The following is a 16,978-nucleotide window of genomic DNA, read 5'->3' on the forward strand; positions in this document are numbered from 1 at the left end:
CTTCACCAGATTGTCAATTTAAGTGTTTATTTTAAGTGAACTCTTCTTGTAGCTTGTCATTCTACAGGCGAGTGGCAGTCCCTACCGCCAAGAACTGTTCTTGTTCCTGTTTTAACAGTAGTTCCCTGATAGCAGCAGCAGCAGCACACCTCAGAGAAGGTAATCACTACTGAGTAGGTTGCTTCTAGTATCGGTGAATCCTATATCCTATTGTTATCACCACATTCCTTTATCTAATAAGGTAGATTTATGATTTTGTGTATAGTTAACAATTGCAGACAGGTACAAGTTACAGGAGTCAGCTAGCTGTTTCCATTATAACTGATATAGGCTCGAGCCAGGAATTGGTGAGAATCATTCTTCCAGTCCTGATGTTTGCAGAAAACATGTATATCAGAGTACAACAGGGATACTCAGTTGCTGTAAGATAAGACTGGTGGTCTGCTTCTGATGGCTTGAAAAATACCACCCAAAACTTAAGGATTCTGGCTGCATAATACAGCTATCCTGTGGCACTGCACTATGAAGAACACACAAGGTTTTGTAAAACACAGGTATTCTGTATTACAGATCTTCAGCACGGTGGGCAATAATGCACACTACAAGGGTATGATTTCTAAAGCAAGCTAACATCTTATATTTTAATGGGTCTGTATAGACCCTGCTGGTGCACATTAAAAGTTCCCTAGCACATTTTAACATAATACTATTTTAATGTGTTATACATTAGTGCACTTTAGAAATCACACCCTAGATGGTGTATTATCCTGTGGTGTGGTTCTACTCTTACCAGAGAGTGTTCTAAATAACTTATTTAAGGAAGTGAAGTATTAGGACTCCAGGATCAAGCCCCTGGTCTGAACTTCACCAGGATTTTCATAAGAGCTGCACTAGGAAATTTATGCTCCAATCCTGTTTAGGTGAGGCCTTATTTGTAAAGTGATGTTTGTTTCTACATTGATGGTCTTAAAAATATTCTTCCCCACTACTTGAACTTTGATGGGTTCCTCTTTCTAATTTTAGCCCTATGTAGGGTGTTTTGTACTAGTGTTACAGAAAGTGAGCCCCTCCATCAACTCTGGCTCCTCCGAAGATTAACTATTAGGGGCCCTTCAGAATGTAACACTCTTATGGAAGTGAAACATGACCATTTTTATTTCAGAAAAACGTGATAGCCTAAAATTTTTCCTTACATGATACAGATTTATGCAACTGACTGTTGTTCAGTAACCAAGCATATATGGAAAATACATTTAATGTTTTTCAGAGTATGAAATATAGAATCTCACATGTTAGGGTAAGAATATAATTTGTAAATAAGTGGAATAAAACTGCTGTTAAATGTAACCATCTATCTAAGCTAGAGCACAAATGCTTGAGTTAAAAATAAATAGCGGAGCATTTGAGTTATTGACAAATGTACAAAGATTACTAGCTCCTAGTATATTATGCACAATAGGGTGGAACTTAGATGGACTCCATTGTAAAAGCATTTGCTTTTTAAATTAAGTTTATTTTACAAAAGCCACGTGAACATTTCCCTTTACAAAGGTCAGCCTCTGTGTGTAAAATCATGCACTACCTCATCTTACAGAAGTGTTTAAAACTACTATGTAAATTGTCATGAAGAGATTGCTTCTACAGCCTCAATCAGATTCAAGGCAAGGCTATATTGCCCATGGTTTTCCGGTAAGTACTCTATTACTTTGTTTACTAGTTTCGCCGTTGTTGCAATGGGCACTTCGACATTTTGAAGATCGTGGGGATCCTGCAAAAGGATTTTTAAAAAGTGTTAGAGCAGTGCTAGAAGGAAAGGCTACAATGAAGTTTGCTTGTAATTGTAAATAGCTTCCTGAGCTTATTTCTAGATCAGAGCCGAGTTAAGGAAGCAGTGGGGGATTTAAGCCTAAATATAATGTATCAAGTACTAGGCTGAAGTCAACACAGCTATTCTTGTATCATTACTCCCCTTTGAACTCTACATTCAGGGAATCAGCAGACTTCAGCGAACTCCTTTGCTAGTCATATTCCTTTGATCTGAATCCAAGTTGAAAAGTTCTGTACAGGATCCTGACTTCCACTAGGATAAATGCTACCCATCGTACAGTCTTTAAACTTACAGAAACTCATTCAGGAGGGACATGAGTCTTATATACAAAATGCTGCACTTTATATGAATGCTTCTCCGCTCACACTAGTGCACAGCATAAAACTAAATTTATTTCCTCTGAAAGAAGCTTCATTCTACAACTTCTTGAATTGTTTCACAGATTTAGCACAAGCTAGTCTTTCCCCCAGGCTAAGGGAAGATCAGCTACAAGCAGTTGAACATACTGCCAATAATTACACAGTAAAGCAAGCCCATGGTTTAAAACATGAGTAATCTGATAGTTTCACAGGGAGGCATGGCTCAGTAGTTTGAGCATTGGCCTGCTAAACCCAGAGTTGTGAGTTCAATCCTTGAAGGGGCCACTTAGGGATCTGGGGCAAAATCAGTACTTGGTCCTACTAGTGAAGGCAGGGGGCTGGACTCAATGACCTTTTGGGGTCCCTTCCAGTTCTATGAGATATAATATAAGGAGATTATCTTCACTGTAATGGCTGTGTTAAGTATAATTATTTAATCTTTTGGAAACAGACATGGGCTCCTACACATTTTGTCCTCAAAGCAGCAAATGTGCAATTGTTTACATGCACCTGAACAATTTACTCCCCTCCAAGTGTTGGTAAAAGGATTCCCAATAAAATCTAGTAGTGAAGAGAGGCACTTCTGCAATACTCACATTTTAAACCAATCAAGATATTAGCTCTGTCCTCTGAATTGACTAAGTACATGCAACCTGTAACACTGAAATTGTGTGGCTTTTTAGAAATTTTATAATGGAGTTCAAATGACCAGATAGTTGATCATGCTGGGCTGTCTCTTTCCTATTAACCAGAACTGAAGTTAGGTAGGCTTAGACTCATACTTTACACTAGAGCATTACTAAAAATGTTAATTTTTAAAGTAATAAAAGTCTTTGGTCAAGAGGAATCTTTCTATAAATTTATTTTCTCATTTAGGCTGAACTTACCATAGCTTTAAGCCAGGTACATAGTGTTGGAGGAAGTCTGGCCAGCAGCTCCATGCCTTCTTTCGTCTGGGTGTGTAGTAAAGCGTAGGCCAGTCTCTGGCCTGTCAGCACAAGTAGCTGTGATGCAAGCACTTCTTTGTCATGCACTTGAAGAATGGCCTGAGAATAGGAATGTACCAGCAAAAAAACCTCATAGTAAAAATGTGCAAGATTACAGATTACCCACGTAGAAACTACTATATCTTGCTTCAGCCCTAACCTTCAATTAATATACGGACAAGTGAAGGAATTTGAAACTGATTTATCAGCCAATGGTATGGGCTCTTGTTAGTGACCTTTACTGAAAATTGTGGAACAACTCCACAGTTTTGGCCAAGTCCTGCACTGCAGAATGGAACTTTACAATGGCTACATGGCAGTGGCTCTTAAGGCTCAAGCTCATACCTTAAGATTCTTGAAAGGTGAGTTCACATCCCCTCTGTTTGAAACCTAATTTCCCTCTACTGTTACTCACACCTTCTTGTCAACTGTCTGAAATGGGCCACTCATTACCACTACAAAGGTGATTTTTCCTCTCTTGGTATCCTGCTGTTAATTGAATTGTCTCATTAGACTGACCTCACACTTGGTAAGGCAACTCCCATCTTTTCATGTATTTATACCTGCTCCTGTATTTTCCACTCCATACCTCTGATGAAGTGAGTTCTAGCCCACTAAAGCTTATGCCCAAATAAACTTGTTAGTCTCTAAGGTGCCACAAGGACTCCTCCATTGTTTCTTCTGTGACAACTTGTTTAAGTAAGTTTGACACTGAAGTTAAGTGCTACAGTTTGGGTTAAGGGTCTGCTCAAAATGGAAGTAGAGTACTTTGAATTCCCACATTGTTTCTTAACTGTTCTGACAAATAAAAATGAATTCTTATCCCAGACCTTAGTCCTTAGCACAACTGGCAGTGACTGTTACTAAGTTAAATTTTGTTCTGCACTAATGGTAGAATCCCATCACCGAAAGGTGTGAATTCTTCCCCCCCACACACACACTCCTCCCAAATAATTTGTCCTATATTTTCCTTGTTTGCATCAAACAAAAAATTAAGATGGTTGTCCCAGATAACTGTGTGCACCAGAATCAAGTGTTAGAATGTGGTATGTTCTCTGTCACTGGGGGGGCACAAGCCAAGTCAAAATTGTTTGTAAAATATAGGGAGACTATGAATCAGAACTGTCCAGTTAGAGTTGAGTAATTTAGCTGTGCCTTAGGATTCTGGCTATATTCAAGCTGCCACAGGCACTTTTTAATCATTACCTCTTCTCCGAGATGATCCATGCCGTAATTATACAGTTCACATACATAATGCCTTCTAATCACATCCTCACTGAGCTGAAGATGCTGAGCCAAATCCAGAGCCAAAGCTGGCCAGTCCTTGTCTTTTTCAGCAGGAAGTGGTGCCTCTTCTGGGAGCCCTCTGGCCTTTTGTGCTGAGTACTGTACTTGGACCACTGCACTCACAGCTTTCATTAGGAACTTGGAAGCAAACACCAAAATGAGTTAGCAGCAGTTTAATTTTACTTGAAATGCCTTTAAAGGGCTATAGTTTCCTTGTGGCAGTGTAAAGGATTTAAACTCACTTGTTGGCGTAAGGATAACACGTTTGGATCCATATCCCCACTGGGCAGCAACTGAATTGAAGTCAGGTCTTTGAAAAATGCATTTTTGCCCTAAATTGAGAACAGAAAAACCCCATATTCCTTTGAGTGAGAAAGGCAGAGAAAAATAGATCCATTTTGATCAAGCACTTGAAGGGATAATACTTTTTCCCCCATTTAAATGCTATTGCATCTTAGTTTTCAATCCCAAAGAGAAATGCAGTATTTTAAATTACTGAAAGGCTATGAAACAAAAGAAACATTTCTTTAAGCAATCATGTGTTTTACTAATATTTCTAGGTTTTTTTAATTACTTCACCTGGCATTCAAGCTTAAAAGTTAGGCCACTAATTTCAATAGCAAGGGGTTCTCAATCTGCTATAGTTATCTAACCGAACGGAGCTATCATTACATAAGGAAAGAAATCTTTTTTTAAGCCACTAGCATTGGTTTCAGACCCTGAGGGTTATCATTCTAGACTGACATGCCAACTATGACATTTAGTGTGAAATACATCCTACCAGGGGGTCTTTTAACAAAGTAAAGTATTTGAGGGGTTTTGTGTTTGTTTTTTGTTTTAAGTTTCAAGGCTCACTGAATGGCCCTTGAATTGCGCACACAGTAAAAAAAAAAGAGGTGACAGTAACCACTGTCTTGCTGTCATACTGGATTTGACAAGAAAAGGCAGAGCCTTGCCAAAGGAGGTAAATGCATCCATGTACATGGAATAATATTCTATTGAGGGTGACCTTCCTTCATCACATGGTATTGACCGAGTTGTCCTGCTCCATGTTAGACATGGAAGCTGGTGCAAAAAGGCAGGTGTCAAACACTAATACTGGCAGTTAAGGTGTGCATCTCAGTTACTAGACCCCTCAAAACAACTCCGTGCACCACCAACAAGAAATACATAAAGGAATTGCAGGGTAGCCATGTAATCAAATCCTACTTAATTCCATGTGCTGCAATTTAGTTCTAGATAAAGACTTGCCTTGTTAGAAATCAGATGATGAAGTGGCCTTTGAAACATTTATATACTATTAAGTCCACAGTCAATCAGCCAAGAATCCCTAGCAATCTTTCAGGAAGAAGTTCTCCCATGCAGCTTGCAGAACATGGGGGAATTTTGATTGACTGAGGCAAAGATGAAAAGGGAGGATGACAACCATATACAAAAGGCAAGGAAGCGCAATTTTTTTATTCCTCTTTCTGGGAAAGTGGTTTGATTTGCAGAGTTAGGGACATTTCTGGTAGAGGGAAAAAGGTGCTTTATGCAACACACCCAAAAAAACAGGTAACCTCTTTTACTGGCAGTCAATGGTACTTAAGCATGCATGCAAGAGCTTTGCTAAATAGGTACAGAGTGCTGAATGGAGACTGTCTAGACAAGAATCAATAGCAAAATACAAAATAAAAAATGGTACTTTGTATTTATAAAAATATCAATACATCTTTAAAGAGACATCTGTAGTATGACAGTTCTGCAGAGAACCAATTTTTTTCCCCAGTAGGATTGGTTTACACTTTATTTCATCACTTTATTTCTAAAATTCACTCAGTGTGTGCACCTCAGCTGCGAGGAAAGCAGCTCAATACATAACATTTTCTTTACATTTGTTTTAGGACTCAGGAGCAACAACAGAGTCCATTTTAAATATAGCAACTATTTATTTTAATCAATCTGTTCTTGCTCTCAAGGCTACTAGCTATTTGTTCTTTCCAAGAAAGAAATGTGGCATAAAGCATCAGGAATAACTGATACAGAGAGTGACAGATTACGATAATGAAATAGAAGATTTATTATTTGTAATTTCTCTGATCTTACAGCTCTCAAACTAACAGAAGTGTGACCTAATCAGATTGCATCCTGTGTTCTCACCATCCAATAACCGTCATTAGATGGACTAAAATAAAGATTTTTGACACCTCTAAACCACTCTCAAGACATCCTATTCAGAAGGAAAGTTTGTGGACTGCTGTTCCGGTGACAATCTTTAGCTGAACCAAGTGCACCAATTATCTTTGACATGACAATCTACATACTGTGGTTAAAGAACTAGTTATAAATAACTGATAAAACATGCATGCTTGTTAAACTAGCAGCAGCAAGGACAGCATTATATTATAAAACATGTACTCATAACACCTTTAAAAGACATACCTTACTGTCAAATAGCGTGAGAGGTTTCACACTCTTCAGAGAAAACCTCATGATTCCGTATAATATAGTGCACAATACCGACTGGTGTTCAACAAGTGGGTAGTGGATGTGTTTCTGCTCCAGGGCTAGCTCTACTATTGAGATTGGTCCTTCAGCTGACACCCAGGCATCTTCTGTGTCCAATACCGGAGCTTGCATTTCATCACTACTAACATCAGCCTAGTACAGCAGTGCAGAGCAATCAGCATTCAAAACAATTATTACTTTAAGATACTGTTCAGAAAGATTATGAGACTCTCTATTAAAAACAAACAGGAGTTATATTACAAGCCACAATTTCTCCTGCAAAAGTATTTTAAAAAAAATAGAAATGTTCCATTTTCACTGGAAAATAATTTACAGGCTTTGGTTAAATGAAGTCATTAAAGTAATTGTCACTATATTATTCATGTTGCCTTCAATTTTCATGGTGAAAACTTACTACTAAAACCATGCATGTTCTTATGTATTTTCTAATCAAAAAAATATTTTTTACCTCCATTAAGGTTTGAAGAAGATCTGAACATGAGCCAAGAAAAGATGTCATTGCAGTATCACCCATTCCTACATCCTATTAAATAAAGATAGAGTAAATTTCTGCAACGTGATTTCACTTGGATGCGTTTTAAAACATTTTAGTTGCAACAGACAGAAAGGGGGTCTTTATCAGCACTGTTTACATTTCTGGGAGGGCAGGCTTTGCTAGAGAATAAACAAAAAGCGCTAGCACTAATTTCAGTTCCTTTATCTCATTATGTTAAGGCCAAATAGTTGTAACAAAAGATTTGGATAAAACCGACAAAAGTAGGATTTGAGAATTTCAATAAAGCTTTGCAATACTGGAAAAAGTCTTGACTATAAAAGTTGCTTATTCTATCCACTTAATACACTGTTCTATAAAGTAACTATATTCCGCAAAAAAATTTATCAGAAACAAACAACGCACTATCCCCGGAACATAGTTTCAGTTAATTCTTCCAGAAGTTGATAAAATTATGTGGACAAAGTTAGTCAGGCAAGCTTCAGTCTCAAGTTCACTTTCTGTACCATTTTTACTGGATTTGTCTACACCTTTCAACTTTGATTTGTCAAACTGGAAATTTAAGACTGGCTAAAATTCATCGATATTTTTTATTTTAAATCTTTCCCACCCAGATCTCCTTATGCGTTGTCACATTAAAAACATGAAAAACAGATGTCATGACTGTTGAAACAAAACGTAATCCAATATTTCTAAATTCCTTGTCATCTTTAGATAAATAAAGTATTACTTGCCCTTCTGCATAATCTGTCCTTCGGAGCTTTTCCAACCTATTATAGAACAAATCTTCAGCATAAGTCTGACACATGAGCAATCTATTTGTTAAAGTATTAACTTAATATTAGTAACTTATTTTCCTTATACAATAGAAAAAAATTTCTACAAAGGTAGATGCAATATACTGATTATCTTAATTAAAAGAACTGTGATTGGCTACAGGTCATAGTACGAAATAATAGCTGAGAAGCAGTTTCTGTGTTGAATATTTTCAATGGGCAAAGCTTTTGGCAAAAACATTCCTTACAGGCTGAAGTTTTCCACACTGTCTCTCATCTGTGTGATTTATTTACCTGCCATCTGAAAAATCATGCAACAGTCATTTTCAAGATGTTTAAACATTCTATAAACTCTTCCTTATGAAATAAAAAATAGTTGCAGAATGATTGTAACATTCCTAACCTAAGAAGCCTGTTGTTTATGTTCATCTGAATAGCACGTATATGTATTTTTCTATAGAGCTTAGAAACATTTACCCATGGTGAATACTATTCAAAAATCTTGTGGCATGATAACAACCCTTCCTAACTTTCCATCTTTGCCAGTGTTATTTATTTGGGTTGGTTTCACTACTAGTGTAGTAATTTTATAACCTGTATTTCAAAACATTAAATGATGATTGAATTATGTAAGTCGGTGACTTTCAAGACTGGAAGCTGATGAGATACAAGGTTAAAAGAAGACAAAACCATCTGTCCCAGCTAAAAGCTTGACTCTTGGAATAACATGTTAAATAGGCTACCTTCAGCTAGGAGAAAATCTGTGTCATTGCAAGATAGAGCTACCCTCTTGGGATCCAATTCAAGTTTCAACTGTTTGAACTGATTTTTCACAAGATGCATCTTTAAACGAGGGTAATCTTCATTTGACTTTTTACTTAATATTCACAAAGTTATCACATACAAGAATGCTAAATATAGGTAAAGAAATTCTTAGAGCAATCCTTCATAAATCTCTGAAGCACTGCAACCACTTCACTGGCTTTTGAATCATTTGAATATTGAGGCAGAAAAAAAATAAAACTCTTCGCAGCTAATGGCAAACTCTGGCTCTCAATCTCTTCAATTTGCACTGAATTCGTGTTTCAAGGTTGACAATCATACTTTCCTGTTACATGTGGAGCATGTTCAGTTATGGAAAAAATGTGAAATGTTAAGTTGAAATTTCCTCTGTTGTTGTTCATTGCTAGCTGGCTCAATCACATTGGGCCTGATTCTGACCTAGTTTATATCAGGGAGAGTGAAGGAAAAATTCCACTGAAACAAATGGAGTTATGTTGGTGTAAAACTGATGTGAGAGGACTAAAAGGCACATAAAACCTGAACCAAAGCCTACTGACAGCAACTCAGGGTATGTCATAGAATCATAGATTATTAGGGTTGGAAGGGACCTCAGGAGATCATCTAATCCAACCCCCTGCTCAAAGCAAGATCAATCCCCAAATCCCTAAATGGACCCCTCAAGGATTGAACTCACAACCCTGGGTTTAGCAGGCCAATGCTCAAACCACTGAGCTATCCCTCCCCCCATAAGTACCGTGTGCTAACCGATTGCACCGCTGGAGCCTTTTTTTTTTTTTTTTTTTTTTTTGCTGCCCCGGCTGCGTATCCGCCCAAAGATCAGCAGGCAGTGATCGATCCAGCAGGGATCGATTTATCGTGTCTAGTCTAGACACAATAAATCAATCCCTGAGCCCTCTCCCGTCGACTCCTGTACTCCAGCGCCGCTACGGCGCAAGCAGAGTTGACGGGGGAGTGGCAGCAGTCGACTCACCACGGTGAAGACACCACAGTAAGTCGATCTAAATACATCGACTTCAGCTACGTTATTCACATAGCTGAAGTTGCGTAACTTAAATCGATTCCCCGCCCCACACACACACACAGTGTAGACCAGGGCTCAGAGACTCACAAAAACCTCAGTGGTGCAGGATTGGGGCAACAGTATCAAGAATGAAGATGAAATACATGACAAATATGAAAAAGAAGTACGGAAAAATGGACACTGCAGAATAGCAATTGAGATAGGGAAGCTGCAATAAGAAAATTATAAAATGTAAATCATCACACGCTTTCCTGTCTGTCTGAATTCTGAGCAAGAGTCAGATCTCTATTGCCTGTTTGGGAAAGTTACGATAGTACTGCTAAGCTCCAATTTCCACAGCTCAATGAACCTTCGGCAGATGATGAAAAACACATGTAGATGGAAGTTACTCATTCCCATGGTATAAAGATCTCACTGATCCAAACTCTGTTGTGATTAGGGTACCACAGCATAGTCTAATCAACCACTGAAGGAAGATATATGGCCCCAGAATTCATATAGCAACTTGAATTAAGAGCATCCACCATGCTATACCTGAAGTATGTAAGTTGGAGGACTTTTCATAGTCACTTTGGGAATTGAATAACTGCTAATATATCAAACACAATTTGGGGCAGTTTATGTTTTGAGAGCTGTGGGAAGGCTGGATAAGTTATTACAGATATTTAGCCTTTTATTGTTATATTGTAATATGTATACAAGCTTCTAAGGAGCCGTCAACTGGAGCTTTCAAACACATTTAAATAAATAACATAAAGGTAGCTCACTTTTAACAGATATTGCACATGGATATGTTCAAAGTGTTAGGTAAGAAAGTATGTTAAAAGACTGAATAAATAAGGCAGAGAATCTTTACGGGTACTTATTTAGATGTTAATGCACCAAGGTACTACAGAAGCAGGGGCTGTAAAAATGCAAGCAGTACCATTAGGTAAAGAACTTTTGCTTAAGAGATGTAACTAACTGAATTCTTCTGCAGCCATGAGTCTAGTTGCAGAAGGGAAATGAATAAATTATACAAAAAAAGATAAGCCACAGAAAGGAGAACAGAACAAAAAAGAAAGAGGGGACAGAAATGATGATACCCCAGCATCTCTAAAGTCATCATCAGCATATTACTTTGGTACTCCCCTCTTTTGCCCTAAAAACTATTACAAATATCTGGACTTCTCTGTACTAGCATGCTAGCGATCAATTAGCTCCCCTGTACAACTTGCAAACTGATACACTTGAGGTAAATTCCTTCAGTTTAAATAGACCCATTATTTAATAGCAGCACTTAAACACAATTTGGAATCATCCCTTTCCTCCCTAAGTAAGCCAGTTAATTCAGTACTAAATGTCTGAAAGCTCATTAACAGACATATTTAGGAAGGACATAGCTTGGCAGAACTGATGACAATTCAGCAAGCCAGGGGAGTTGAAAGTGTTCAGCACCATCCAGGATATGTTTTTGCATCTTTAATACCCCAAAGCCTAGAAGGAATACGGTACTCAAGCCAAAAAGCAACTTGTGTGTGATCTTAATAAAGGTTTCATGGTAAAAACCATCAAGTGCAGGTACAGAAATGCATAGAAAAAAATGTAGTTCTTGGGTTATCTATTAAGCTAATTTATTAGTTATCAGGTTGATAAAATGTATAGGATAGATAATACAGGAATGGAAAGCTCACATTCCTTAAAATCATTGGTAAAGATTTTTAAGACTTGCATTTTATTGCAAAGGAGAACTTTTTGGAATTCACCAATTCAGTATAGTTTTATGCTAGTGTCAAGTGAGAAAAAAATTAAGTGTACACTCATTATTGGTGTGTGAAAATATCTGCCAACTTCAGCTGCCTATTAAAACTTAAAATAAGATCATTTTCCAATATATGCTTTTCAAAAACAAGTGTTACCCAATTAATATAATGAAACCACCCAAGCAGCATAGTTTACCTCTACAATCAAAGATGCGCCAAAAACATAAAAAGCAACGTTTTGAATATGTCATAGCTTAATTTCTCTGTAAATAAATAATTAATCAGTAAGACCTGAACTTAAAACCAACAGCCACAATAGCATGTTTACCTTGTCCATTAGGTACGTAGCAGCAGAGAGCCTTTTTACTATAAATGTATTCCACATCATTAGAGCAATACCTAAAAACAATGACAGAAATATAAACGTCATCTGAATGGAGCATTAAAACAGATTTAATGTAAACCCATACAATAAAGTTATTACAGAAGAAGAGAGAGAAGACTGTTTTAAAATAGAACAGAGATGAAACAGTACTTTGAGACATAGATTAATCTGTCTCCAACAAAAGGATATGTCAGACTTTACTATATAGTCACACAGTGGTCTCACGGGATTTGCATTCCCTTAAGACCGCATCTGACGCCAAAGCACAAATAGTTCAAAACCCAGAAGTACATGGGCCCAGTGTTCCTTTAGTAGTGGGGAATCAGGAGAGAAGGAGATTGCAGGGAGGCAGATGTCAAGTCAGCAGAATTATAAAGCAACACGGACAAAATCCCAGTTTCAATTTCAGAAGAACAAGACTGCTTTGGTGCCCAGAAAGATTCATTACATCTATGGCTAATCCATTAAGAATATTATATTGTGTACCGTGATTAAAGGAACTGTTAGACATGCAGCGAGTCTGGGGCTGAACACAGAGTATAATAGCAGCAAAGAGTCTTGTGGCACCTTATGAGCTTTTTGCATCCGACGAAGTGGGTATTCACCCACGAAAGCTCATGCTCCAATACGTCTGTTAGTCTATAAGGTGCCACAAGACTCTTTGCTGCTTTTACAGATCCAGACTAACATGGCTACCCCTCTGATTCTTGAGAGTATAATAGGTTATCACTAGTGCTTTAGTCATATACTATATTGTGTTTGAAAGCAGTGAAGTGGCCTGGAACAGGACTATGCTCTATGATGCACAGTGTAAACAGGCAATATTGAAGGACAGACCCTGAGTGATGAATGGAGTTGGACTAGGACTAACCCCCATAAAGATTAAAAAAGTTAGCCCAGTTTTACAGAAATGCGTTTGACCATGCTTCAAACTAAACTAGTTTTCAACAATTTAGCAAAAGCATGTGTGGATGTGACCAAATCGTGTTATAACAAGGAAGGACTTGTGGGTTTTTTGGTTTTGTTTTTTTTTAAAACATGGTTTAGCCCTATCTACACATCTCAATCTTTGTGGAAGAAAAGGAGTGCAACTAGTTAGAAGGGGAAAACTGGGGGAGCTTAAACATCAGCATCAGAGTCCCTGATTTAGGCAGAGGTGCTTGGCCAGCACAACAAACTGTACAGATTTAAATGAATCTCTATGTACACTAAATTTATTTTGCTCTCCTGAAATTTTATCAAGGATGTTCTTTAACAATAGTTTTGTACTTACCATGCTGTATGTGGGCATTAACAATGCATCTGAGGTGATCTATAGATCTAATGAGAAAACGTGCTTCCTTATATAAAGGGGGAAGAAGAATAAAAAAAACCAAACATTATTCAATTATTCAACAGCAGTTTCAAAAACAAATTGTGAATTCTTAAAAAGATGTTAATGCAGATGGTTTTCAAGGAACTCATTTTCCAGTTAAAGAATATTTTAGGATTTCTTTTATTATAAAACTTGTTATATTAATTTCATCTTACCATCAAGCAAATGCACATACATATCAATTTCACCTAAGCGAGTCATCACTGAACACTGCGATTCTAATGTAATTTTCCAGCGTTTGTTTTAGTTTATATGCTGATGACACATTTCTTGCAGAAAAATACCTCTCGACTGCTGATGGTTCATCTTCCAAATACAATTTTATTTTTGTTTTAAAAAACTAAACCATTGTTTACCAAAAATAAGTCTGTTTTACAGTCCATCTTTAAAAAAATCCAGAGTAAGATGAACCTTTACTATGCAGTGAGGTGCCCAGTAGCACAGATTTACTGAGTCTAGGAGATGCTGACCTCAGTTACGAACTCGATGTTCAGCACCCTCCCAGCATCAGAACTTAAGGGAGCAGTTACAAGTAGGGCTGTCAAATGATTAAAAAAATTAACCGTGATTAATCCCACCGTTAATAATAGAATACCATTTATTTAAATATTTGTGGATGTTTTCCACATTTTCAAATATATTGCTTTCAATTACAACACAGAATACAAATTTTACAGTGATCACTTCGTATTTATTTTTTATTACAATTATTTGCATTGTAAAAAATAAAAAATAGTATTTTTCAATTCACCTAATACAAGTACTGAAGTGCAATCTCTTTATCATGAAAGTTGAACTTACAAATGTAGAATTATATACAAAAATAACTGCATTCAAAAATGAAATAATGTAAAACTTTAGAGCCTACAAATCCACTCAGAGAAATATAGTGCAGTAAAGTAACCCTAACCAGATCAGCATTGTGTATTTGTGAGCTATGCAATATTTCAAATCAGAAATATGAAAGCTAATTAACGCCAATATTTAAAAAGGGCTCTAGAGGTGATCCCGGCAATTACAGACCAGTAAGTCTAATGTCAGTACTGGGCAAATTAGCTGAAACAATAGCAAAGAATAAAATTGTCAGACAAATAGAAGAACATAAATTGTTGGGCAAAAGTCAACATGGTTTCTGTAAAGGGAAATCATGTCTTACTAATCAGACTTCTTTGAAGAGGTCAGAAAACATGTGGACAAGGGGGATCCAGTGGACATAGTGTACTTAGATTTCCAGAAAGCCTTTGACAAGGTCCCTCACCAAAGGCTGTTACATAAATTAAGTTGTCAGGGGATAAGAGGGGAGATCCTTTCATGGATTGAGAACTGGTTAAAAGACAGGGAACAAAGGAATAAATGGTAAATTTTCAGAATGGAGACGGGTAACTAGTGGTGTTCCCCAAGGATCAGTCCTAGGACCAATCCTATTCAACTTATTCATAAATGATCTGGAGAAAGGGGTAAAACAGTGAGGTGGCAAAGTTTGCAGATGATACTAAACTGCTCAAGATAGTTAAAACCAAAGCAGACTGTGAAGAACTTCAAAAAGATCTTACAAAACTAAGTAATCGGGCAAAAAAATGGCAAATGAAATTTAATGTGGATAAATGTAAAGTAATGCACATTGGAAAAAAATAACCCCAACTATACATACAACATGATGGGGGCTAATTTAGCTACAACTAATCAGGAAAGAGATCTTGGAGTCATCGTGAATAGTTCTCTGAAGACGTCCACACAGTGTGCAGCCAAAAAAGCAAACAAGATGTTAAGAATCATTAAAAAAGGGATAGAGAATAATACGGAGAATATCTTATTGCTCTTATATAAACCCATAGTATGCCCACATCTTGAATACTGCACACAGATGTGGGTCTCCTCATCTCAAAAAAGATATACTGGGATTAGAAAAGGTTCAGAGAAGGGCAACTAAAATGATTAGGGGGTTGGAACGGGTCCTATATGAGGAGAGATTAAAGAGGCTAGGGCTTTTCAGCTTGAAAAAGAGGAGACGAAGGGGGATATGATAGAGGTATATAAAATCATGAGTGGTGTGTAGAAAGTAAATAAGAAAAAGTTATTTACTTGTTCCCATAATATAAGAACTAGGGGCCACCAAATGAAAGTAATGGGCAGCAGGTTTAAAACAAATAAAAGGAAGTTCTTCTCCACACAGCGCACAGTCAACCTGTGGAACTCCTTGCCTGAGGAGGTTGTGAAGGCTAGGACTATAACAGGGTTTAAAAGAGAATTAGATAAATTTATGGAGGTTATTAACCAGGATAGGTAAGGAATAGTATCCCTAGCCTCTGTTTGTCAGAGGGTGGAGATGGATGGCAGGAGAGAGATCACTTGATCATTGCCTGTTAGGTTCACTCCCTCGGGGCACCTGGCATTGGCCACTGTCGGCAGGATGCTGGGCTGCATGGACCCTTGGTCTGACCCAGTATGGCCATTCTTATGTTCTTATGAAGAACTTCCCCCTTTTCCCAATAAGACTGACATTGTCTTTCTGTCTGGCATAAACAGGCCTTCCTGTCTTGGTGGATGGTATCCTATACTCCTAGCATCTAAGACAGAGGTGGGCAAACTACGGCCCACAGGCCAGCCCCTCCTGCCCAGCCCCTGAGCTCCTGGCCTGAGAAGCCAGCCCCTGGCCCCTCCCCTGCTGTTCCCCACTCCCCTGCAGCCTCAGCACAATGCTCTGGGCGGCGAGGCTGCAAGCTCCTGGGGCAGCGCCGCTGCAGAGCCCAGCCTGACCCGGTGCTCTGTGCTGCGTGGCTGTAGCACCGCCAGCCACCGGTGCTCCAGGCAGCGTGGTAAGAGGGCAGGGAGCGGGGGAACAGGGAGGTTGAATGAGGGCAGGGGTTTGAGGGGGCAGTCAGGAAGGGGGGAGTTGGATGGGGCAGTGGGGGGCACTCAGGCAAGGGTTCTGGGGGCAGTCAGGGGACACGGAAAAGGGGTGGTTGGATGGGGCAGGGGTCCAGTCAGGGGCGGCGGTTCTGAGGGCGGTCAGGGGACAGTGAGCCGGGAGGTATGGATGGGGCAGAGGGAGCAGAAAGTGGGTGGGGTCGAGCCATGCCCCCCTCCCCTAACCAGCCTTCTATACAATTTCAAAAACCTGATGCAGCCCTCAGGCCAAAAAGTTTGCCCGCCCCGATCTAAAGACTTTCTTTTCTTCATTACTTAAATTTGTGCTCCCCATTTATCACAGTCTAATTTTGATTAATTTCCTTTAAAAAAAAGTTTAGCTTCAATTAGTAAATTATACACAAGTATAAGTATACCAAAAAAATTAGATTACATTACCTCCGGATCTTTATTCCATTGCACTACATATTCCCAACAACAATGTGTGTGTAGTATATCCAATTCAAGACTACAAGGAAACTGCTGATATGCTAAATGCAGCAACTC

The 16,978-nt window shown here is 38.3% G+C and overlaps 1 protein-coding gene across 4 annotated transcripts in view; it reads right to left on the reverse strand.

Annotated features, from left to right (window-relative positions):
• Positions 1 to 1,492: 1,492 nt before the first annotated feature.
• RAB3GAP2 (RAB3 GTPase activating non-catalytic protein subunit 2) overlaps positions 1,493 to 16,978 on the reverse strand; it is a 79,631-nt gene continuing 64,145 nt past the window's right edge. For all 4 annotated transcript variants that reach the window (XM_039530783.1, XM_039530782.1, XM_039530781.1 and 1 more), the window contains 10 exons: positions 16,871 to 16,977; positions 13,463 to 13,529; positions 12,133 to 12,203; positions 8,196 to 8,231; positions 7,417 to 7,491; positions 6,882 to 7,100; positions 4,703 to 4,792; positions 4,380 to 4,598; positions 3,075 to 3,233; positions 1,493 to 1,768 (listed from right to left, as the gene is read on the reverse strand). In XM_039530783.1, the coding sequence (XP_039386717.1) occupies positions 1,622 to 1,768; positions 3,075 to 3,233; positions 4,380 to 4,598; positions 4,703 to 4,792; positions 6,882 to 7,100; positions 7,417 to 7,491; positions 8,196 to 8,231; positions 12,133 to 12,203; positions 13,463 to 13,529; positions 16,871 to 16,977 (1,190 nt within the window). In that variant the 3' untranslated portion in view covers positions 1,493 to 1,621. The remainder of the gene's footprint in view (positions 1,769 to 3,074; positions 3,234 to 4,379; positions 4,599 to 4,702; positions 4,793 to 6,881; positions 7,101 to 7,416; positions 7,492 to 8,195; positions 8,232 to 12,132; positions 12,204 to 13,462; positions 13,530 to 16,870; position 16,978) is intronic.

The sequence above is a fragment of the Mauremys reevesii genome, linkage group 3 (assembly GCF_016161935.1).
Source record: "Mauremys reevesii isolate NIE-2019 linkage group 3, ASM1616193v1, whole genome shotgun sequence".
NCBI lineage: Eukaryota > Metazoa > Chordata > Testudines > Geoemydidae > Mauremys > Mauremys reevesii.